This window comes from Podarcis raffonei, chromosome 5, assembly GCF_027172205.1.
Source record: "Podarcis raffonei isolate rPodRaf1 chromosome 5, rPodRaf1.pri, whole genome shotgun sequence".
Lineage (NCBI taxonomy): Eukaryota > Metazoa > Chordata > Lepidosauria > Squamata > Lacertidae > Podarcis > Podarcis raffonei.
Window position 1 is genome coordinate 21,443,910 of NC_070606.1, and position 9,049 is coordinate 21,452,958.

At 44.8% G+C, this 9,049-nt stretch overlaps 1 protein-coding gene across 1 annotated transcript; it reads right to left on the minus strand.

Moving 5' to 3' along the window:
* Window positions 1-495: 495 nt before the first annotated feature.
* On the minus strand, window positions 496-5,160 carry LOC128413769 (transmembrane protein 254-like). Its single transcript, XM_053388183.1, has 4 exons — window positions 4,750-5,160; window positions 2,936-3,039; window positions 2,520-2,579; window positions 496-1,370 (listed from the first exon to the last, which is right to left on the minus strand). The coding sequence occupies exons 1-4, from the start codon at window positions 5,125-5,127 to the stop codon at window positions 1,253-1,255; spliced, it is 660 nt and encodes a 219-aa protein (XP_053244158.1). The 5' UTR covers window positions 5,128-5,160; the 3' UTR covers window positions 496-1,252.
* Window positions 5,161-9,049: the final 3,889 nt, after the last annotated feature.

Genomic DNA, 9,049 nt, shown 5'->3' on the forward strand with positions numbered 1-9,049 from the left:
CAGTGCGGCCGGCCCCCCCTGCACCCCCCACGCTACACCACTGCTTATGTGGTCACCGCTTTCTCTCTCACAGCCTTTTGCACTTCAAGAAAAGCTTGCGCCATGCCCAAGAGTTTAGTGCCACGGTTATTAACTAAAGTGCTTTGCAATGCATGCAGGTTGTTAAGAGAGCACCAAGAAAACATAAGAGCAAAACCTGTTGGTAGACCATTATAAATCAGAGGGGTGATGGCAGCGTTTGTGGAGAAAGATTGCAAGATGTTCGGGATGCAATGCTGACCACATCTACGGCGGATAAACCCCTTTAAACTCTGGGTGGGAAGGTGGGTGAGAAATAGAAGAGGTTTATTTCTCAAGAAAGGGGAAGAAAAGTTAACCAAGCCACCTGCTAAAACTGGGTGCCCAACAAGGATAATCTGCACTGTTGCACATTATTTTTTAATAGTAATTTATTGTTGTTGTTGTTGTTGTTGTTGTTGTTGTTGTTGTTGTTATTATTATTATTATTATTATTATTATTATTATTAAGCACAGCTAAAAGTACTAATGGAGTAGCATTAGCCCTCTTGGTCTATGGTGCAAATGACAGAGAATGAAAATGCCACCTTGCCTCCCAGTCACAGCTACACCCTGGACACAGTGTGGCTGCATGTAGAGATCAGTGCTCACAGACCTGCTTAATCTGCAATCCTTACCTGTAAAAAGGGTGGCGGGGGAGGGGAGAAAGAGGCTCATAAATGAAGGGGACTATCCATATAATCACTTATAGAGGGCAATCCAGCCATGCAGGCAAAACCAGGGGAGCAACAGACAGGTGCAAGTTGGGCCCAAAGGAAGATGCCTCACCACACTTCTATACAGCTCAGTTTATGAATAAGGCTACTGTTAGACCTGAGAAGTAGAGACTATAGGTTGCTCTGTGCTTGCTCTGTTTGTCACCCCTATTTTAAATTGGTCCTATGCAGATATCTTGTGAGTGTTGGCATTTTGGTCCTGACCATTAAGAACTGGCTTTATTTCCTTGATCTAAAAAGAAAGGCTCCATCCCCCATTGTCACAAGCTAGTTTCCTCGCTTTGCCCACAGCTGCAAAACCTGCAGAGGAAACGTCTGAAAGAAATTTCTCTTTCCAAGTGAAAGATTGCCACACTTCTGAACGCACAAAAAATATTTAGGAATACACCCATCCCTCTCCCTGAAAAATATACCCCAAAGCTAGAATGCGTTGGAACCTTCTCTTCTGGCTGAATCCTTCACCAACTTTTCTTCTGGGGGTTGTAGGTCAACAAAAGGTAGAGAGATCCCATTCCAAAGAAAAATGTTTGAACCAACCACAACCGCTGAGTTGAAGGGTCTGTGATGCCTTTCATCCTGCAGTGAAGAGACAGACAGATAAAGCCTGACATTTCTGCATGTATTACTTAAAATCCAAGTTAAGTAGATAGATGTCTATTTTGCCCTCAGCTGCTTGGAGGATGGGCAGAAACTGAAGTTGGGCTGTCATCCACACCCCTGCTCCCTCACCAGAAGCCTTCAGGGAACTTTCCAGGGTGGCATGTGATACACCAACGAAGGAAAGATATCAGCAATGCAGTCACTAGTTCCAGATAACCTCCAAACAGGGTTTTGAATCCAAGTGCATATATTTGGGATTTAGAACCATCATATTGTTACTCCTCTACTGGCACTCACACAGACCAGCCTACTTACACAGTCACTGGCTCCTTCTTGTGCTTCTTTTATGTTCTTTTATTTTGCTTACTTCATTTATACATCCCAAAGCAATTAACAATACAAAATCATCAACAATAAAGGCATATATAAACACAATGCAGATAAGGGCCAGGATAAAATTCTGATTAAAAGGCTTCTTAGAAGAGGAAGGTCTTTAAGAGGTGCCTAAAAGACAATAGACAGAGTTCTCAGGGGTAGGTGCCACCAAAATTTAAGGTCCAGTTCCCGCATTATACGGAGCAGATCTCCTGATGAGATGGTATCTGCAAGAGGCCCTCTCCTGCAGAATGCAACCATCAGTTGTATATATAAGGTGCAAGACAGCCTTTTAGGTATCCTGGTCCTCAGATGTATAAGGCTTTGTAAACTAGTACCAGCGCCTTTATTGTTATTTTTTAAGAAACCTGACAAAAGGATCAGGGTAAGTTCACCTGCCACAGCTGGGTTGGGTTCCAATGCACAGCACACCTCATTGGTTCAATGTTGGAAAGCACTGGTTGCTTTTTAAAAAGCAAATTCAACAACAGCTCCGAAGTCGGTCCTTGACAGAATTTACTTTAGACCCAATTCTTGCAGATAGGTTGTGAAGATTATTAAAACCTGTGTGTCACTTCCATACCACTTCAGGCAGTGAGAGGGAGTGCTCATGCACAACACCCCATATCCGAACCCAGGAAACCAGCTCACAAGCCCAGACACAGCTTTGCCGCGCTATCTGCTGTTTGGGAGAGGGCAGAGGGAGGTGGAGGTAGAAGAGAGACCCAAAATAAAATAAAAATAGCTTACCTGCATAGCTTGAGGGCAAATAATGCTTCCCCGATGTGGATTAACCAGATAATTAAATATCTGAAAGGAAGGAAAATAACACCATTTGTAACTGGCGTAAATTAAAGCAAGATAAGGGTTAGCCCAAAACATTTCGATATTCCCAGGGGGAAAGCCAAACACATTCCCAATCACCAGCTAATTAACACGGGACACAACCCTGTTATTTCTCATGCAAGCCCTTGTGAAATGGACAGGAGTTCACTGAAGCAACACAAATATGCTTTGTGCAGTGCCTGTTCATTTCGGTAAGCATGGCTTGTGCAAGAGAAACACACAACAGGCTCTGCCATAGGCTCTATCTGCCTCTCATGCCACTGCCTCTGAAGGGTGAGCAGAAGGAATGTGAACAGGTAGAAGATGAGAATTCAGCTTACCCGATATTGAGAAGAGTTTTATGGTTTTCCACCAAATATTTAGTGACGGTGCCTAATGGTCCCAGAAGGTCATAGGGGATTGTTGAGGGTGAAAAGACTGCCAACTGAGGTGTGAGGAGGGGGAGGGGAGAAAGAGAGATACATTTAAGTAAGCATACAGGAGGTATTGTTTTATTTACTTCAGCTATACCTCTTAATATTCCAAATTCCTAAGCGGCATACAGTGGTACCTCTGGTTACGTACTTAATTTGTTCCGGAGGTCCGTTCTTAACCTGAAGCACCACTTTAGCTAATGGGGCCTCCTCCTGCTGCTGCTGCTGCTGCTGCTGCACCACCGGAGCACAATTTCTGTTCTCATCCTGGAGCAAAGTTCTTAACCCGAGGTAATATTTCTGGGTTAGCGGAGTCTGTAACCTGAGACATTTAACCTGAAGCATATGTAACCCAAGGTACCACTGTATATACGTGTCAACATAACCCATCATCCTGCAACATCAGAATTCACAACTTTTGTGTTTATCCCCCAGTATCCATACATAATATATGAAATTTGAGGACAATGTGGAACAACCCAGAAATTAGCAGCCATTTGACGAGGGGTAGGCAACCTAAGGCCCGTGGGCCGGATGCAGCCCAATCGCCTTCTCAATCTGGCCCCCGGATGGTCCGGGAATCAGTGTGTTTTTACATGAGTAGCATGTGTCCTTTTATTTAAAATACATCTCTGGGTTATTTGTGGGGCCTGCCTGGTGTTTTTACATGAGTAGAATGTTTGCTTTTATTTAAAATGCCTCTCTGCGTTATTTGTGGGAATAATTTGTTCATTCCCCCCCCCAAAAAAAATAGTCCAGCCCACCACATGGTCTGAGGGACGGTGGACCGGCCCACGGCTGAAAAAGGTTCTGACCCTTGCATTTTACAATGCAGGGTGTGGAGGACCCTGAAACACTGGACGTAGGCAAGAAAGCCCACAGCTGATGAGATCTCGGTCTAGATCCCCCTAAAAAAATAAATCACAATTATCATATAATGTACTTCTAGAATAAACCTCAGCAGTACAGTGTGTGCTATGCATTAAAGCCGGCTGTCTTCATGAAATGCACTAAAAGTGCACTACCGCGGAAAACATATTTATACTGGACTCCAATCAGGGATTCAGCTCCCAAAAACCCTTGAGTGGGGGGGAGAGACAGAAACAAGAAAAATGGCCTCTATTTCAGAGCAGCAGAAAATAACTCAAGATTCCGGGGTTTGTTTTGTTTTTTTCCAACCCATTCATTTCAGTGGAAGAGTTTAAACACCTGCTTGAGGCTTCTACCCTTTGCCCAGTTGCAGTGGAGTAATGCCCACTGAACTCAGTGCGGCGCCCTACTGAATCCTGTAAATTCTCCCCGTGAAATAAATGTGACTTTAAAAAAAACCACGCTTGATTTGGGCGGGCTCATCCCTAACATCTTCAAAGCTAAGTACGGTACATAGGGATCCCCTCCAAGCCTTCCCATCTCTGGTTCACACGGCAAGAGAGACGTAGCTCAGCCCGTGGAGCACGAGGACTTTAACCTCCAGGTCGCGCGTTCGAGTCTCGTCGGGCGAAATGTTCCGGGTTGGACTATGATCCTAGCTGTCAACGTTTCTCTTTTTTAAAAGGAAATTCCCTTATTCCGAATAGGATTCCTCGCAAGAAAAGGGTAAAGTTGGCAGCTATGACTATGATCCCCGCACGTCCCCCCCCCCCAGGGTGACCTTTGGAGCCGTGCACCCCGCGCTTCCCCGCACCAGGTGCCCCGGGAGCCTCCAGGGAGGCTGCGCTCACCCCGTGGTAGCTCAGGCCGGCCAAGATCGCCACCATTACGAACAGGTTGGAGCGTCGGAAGTAATCGGCGCGGTGCTCGGCCTGGGAGTCCATCGAGCCCGCCACCCTCCTCATCTCTTCGGCGATCGGATCTGTTCCCGCCGCCTCTTGCGAGCAGCCCCAAGAAGCGCTCCGGAGGGGCGTGGCGACGGCGCCGTATTTGCATTTGGGGAGGAGGAGGGTTGGATTAGGAGGGATCCGCGGGACTCGCTGCCGCGGGCTCCGCACTGCTGCCTGCTGCTTTCCTCCTCTCGGGCAACCGCGAGTGCGAGTCTTTGTGGCAAACTGCTGACGGCAATTCGCACAATTGGAGAGTTGGAAGAGGTCCCCAAGGGTCATCTAGTCCAACCCCGCCTGCAGTGCAGGAATCCCGCCGAAAGCCGTCTCTGCGTGGGCTCGACTTCTAGTTAACAGGGCACTGACCCATTGTGCCATAATTCAGCACAGTGACAAGCGAGACAAGAGGGGGGATCGTAGAATCGTACAGTTGGAAGGGACCCTGATGATCATCTAGCGCCCCCCCCCCCGCAGAGCAGGAATCTTTTGCCCAGCGTGGGGCTCGGACCCACGACCCTCAGATTAAGAGTCCCATGCGCTACCAGCTGACCTGCCCGTGGTGGTGCAGTAGTGCCATGCGCACCTCATTCACACAAAATCACCACCCACTCATTCGCCTTTCTGGAGTTTGCACACTCACTGAGTCCCCATCCCTAATGTGCTTATTGTCTGCTCTTCTTGCCTTTTCCAGTGCCCAGTGCTTGACCCCTCTTGCTGTTGGCTATTTTGCAGATTAGTTGCGCTGCAGAAGGCGTGCTGGGGAGACCACACATTTCAAGAAACGCAAAAGTGACTTTTGCTAGGTTTTAATAACAAAAACAGAAACTCCTTTTACACTAAATTACAATATATCAATATGCATGACCCATCCATCAGGGTATTGAGAAAGCTACGTGTTTAATTAACATAACAGCTTAACATAACAGCTTAATAAACATTAACAGCACCTGCTAAACTGCTTCACAGCTGTAAAACTAGGTCATGTTATTTGCTCTGGCCCTTAAAGCCATACACATCCTGTGAAACAATAATGAGCCTTATATTTAAAGAAACCATTCAACACTTGCTTCTGGTTTGCCTTCCTTCTCTTCTTTTATAAAACAAAAAATGGGCCAGGTTTTGTGTGTCAAAAAGGTTGCTTTTGCTGGACAGGTTGGATCAACAAGTGTTTTTTCTTTTTTTCTTTTTATTTCCCTGCCTGCAAATTGTTAATGAATGGCAGCCTCTGATTGGCCATGGTTCCAGGAGGGAGAGTTTAAAAGGAGAGGTTTTGGAGAGATAGTTAGTTTGATGAGAGGGTTGGTTGAAGTGGGTTGGTATTGTGGTTGGAGAGGGTGGGAGATAGGTAGGGAGAAAGGTTAGGAGACAGGCTGAAGTATAAAGAGTGAATGGGAGAAAGAGTTGGTTCTGGAAAAAACAACTTCCACTCTGAGTGTATTGTGAAGGACAGAGTGTGGTATCCTGTAGGAGGAATAGACCGGAATTTTACTGGGAGGCAGAGGTTTAGCCAGGAGAAGTAGGAGCTGGAAAGGAACAGCCTACTTGGGACTCAAATCTAGTCTGGAGGGGAGAGATAGACTCTTCTAAGGAAACGGATGAAACTCCCAGACCCAGTGAAGGGGTGTGTGTGTGGAGAGCCCTGTGGTCTACATCTGAAGGCAGCCCTGTTTAGGGAAGCTTTTAATGTTTGAAGTATTACAGTATTTTAATATTTTTTTGGAAGCCGCCCAGAGTGGCTGGGGAAGCCCAGCCAGATGGGCGGGGTATAAATAAATTATTGTTATTAATTATTATTATTATTATTATTATTATTATTATTATTATTATTATTATTATGGACCTCCGGAACGAGTTAAGTTTGTAACCAGAGGTGCCACTGTATTACTTAAAGTACCTCAGGAGCAGGATTGTTAAAGGGGGTGGATAACTGAAATAAAGTATCACCAGAAAAAAGAACCAAACTGAACCAAACCAATAATGCAAAAACAACTGAGGACAAATTTAAAGTGAAATCGCACTGTATTTCTGAACTAACCTAAGTTGAATCCATTTGTGTTATATACTATCTTGCCTTAAATAAATCTTTATTGTTTATTTAAAGAAAACCTATCTGAGACTCCAACTTACTAGTTACCCCTTCACAAAGGTCCTCCACAGGATACTCTGGGGCTAGAATTTTTAAGGGAAAAGGGAAAGAAACCTTCAGGTAAAGGGTTGTTCAGTGAGGTGGGGACAATTTATATAAGTGAGAGCGGGCCCAATGGCATGAGAGGAAAAAGTGCTGTCGCGTCCGTCACATTTTGTCCTCAGCATTTCTAGCACATGAAAGGAGTCAAAAGTGCTGGCTTCCTGCATGTCACATTTTTCAGAGAAGCCAGAAAAAGGGCTGCAGTGATGGAGAGGACTGGGAGGGACCTGGTGCCAGAATATCACAAGTGCCAAGCTCTGCTGATCTGGCAGCTGCCTCCCTCTGAAAAGCAGGGGTAAGCACATTGTCTCAGCCAAAGAATGCTAGAAACAGCCATTTATCCCCTCACGGAGCTACAATTCCTGGCCCCCTTATGGGTCCCAGGATTGTTTTAAAGGACCATTAAATGTATGGTGTGTCTGCAGTCCAGAAGTGTAGGTGGATGGGGCTTGCATGCTTGGGCCATCTGGATTTGTTTCTCATAATGTTACGCGATGCTTTGCACATTTTAAGTATATTGCTATTACTGCAATTTAAAGCACAGGGGAAGTTTCAATTTAAATAAATTACTCACAACTGTTTCCCCATGCGTATATTTTCAGAACGTATGTACATGAATGTAAATTACATATTCCCTGGGAGGACATGCATAGTAATTAGTTGCTACTTGACTTTCTATGAGAAGGCTTGTTGTTGCTGAGCCCAACCAACCTCAACTTCATTCTATTTTCAGAATGTATGTACATGAATGTAAATTACATATTCCCTGGGAGGACATGCATAGTAATTAGTTGCTACTTGACTTTCTATGAGAAGGCTTGCTGTTGCTGAGCCCAACCAACCTCAACTTCATTCTATGCTGTAGTGGTAGCAGAGGGAAACATGCAGGCTTTCTTAAAAAAAAAATAAGGCTCTGTGCTTTAGCCTAATGTGACTTGGTTGATTACTTACTTAATATTAATGATTACTAAATCTATTTCACCTGCCTACAGGAATTAATGACCTACAATGAAATTTTGGAATAAACATATTAAGTGGTTATTTACTCGTGTGTGGAGTGTTGGAGGAGGGTAGGACCTCTGGTGGAGGACACATCATGCTCCTTCTGGGATAGATTGCCCACCTTTGGTCCCCACCCTGCACTCAGCTCTCACCTGTGGCTCCTAGAAGCCGTCAGCATGTGACAGCAGCAACACCCTGGGAATGGCTTTGACTGGCTAGCTGAACCAGGGGAGGGTAGCTGATGGGTCTCAAGCCCTTGGTGAGTTAGGGACTTCCCTTGCATGTGGAGATAGCCTCCAGCTGTTTGAGCAGATGAGACCAATAGTGGGTCTTGAAGTTTTGCAAGAGCTGCCTGTTGCAAAGTTGCATCTGTGTGGGCATTTTCATTACCTGAGCAGCATGTTGCAGAGAGGAGCAATCTGCTGGAGCTGTCTGAATTTGTTCCCAGAAGATCTGCATTTAACTAAGAGGAAATGAAAGGATGAAGAAATCAGATAATAGGATTATCATTGCATCAGAATATGAAGGTGTAATTTTGAGAGGGATTACAATTTAGCACGGGCATGCAAGTTGCTACATGCAGTGGCCTGATTCTTAGAGAATTTTTTTTTTTTTACATTAATCAGAGTGAAAAGATTAAAATGTCTTCAGCTGTTAATGCAATGGGACATGCTGTTGATGCAATGCAACACCCACAAATGAGAAACATTTCCTCCTTGACTGTTTATTGTTGTTTTTAAGTATACTTATACTTAAGTGCAATTGAAGACACAGTCCTGCAAAAGACTAGTTCTCTAGTCGGAGTAAAAATGAAGGATGAAAAGCATCCCTGAATGAGAGAATGAGCTGTTTAAATCCAGGTTGAGCTAGGCTGTTCTTTCCTTGCTGGTATGCATCCATCCTTCCTTTAAAATAATATAAATTCATTATCTGCATTCTGCTGTCAATGTGCATGCCTCTTTACTAATAAAACAGCCAGATCTAAGTCCTGCTGAGCTTCCAGTGTACTCTTCA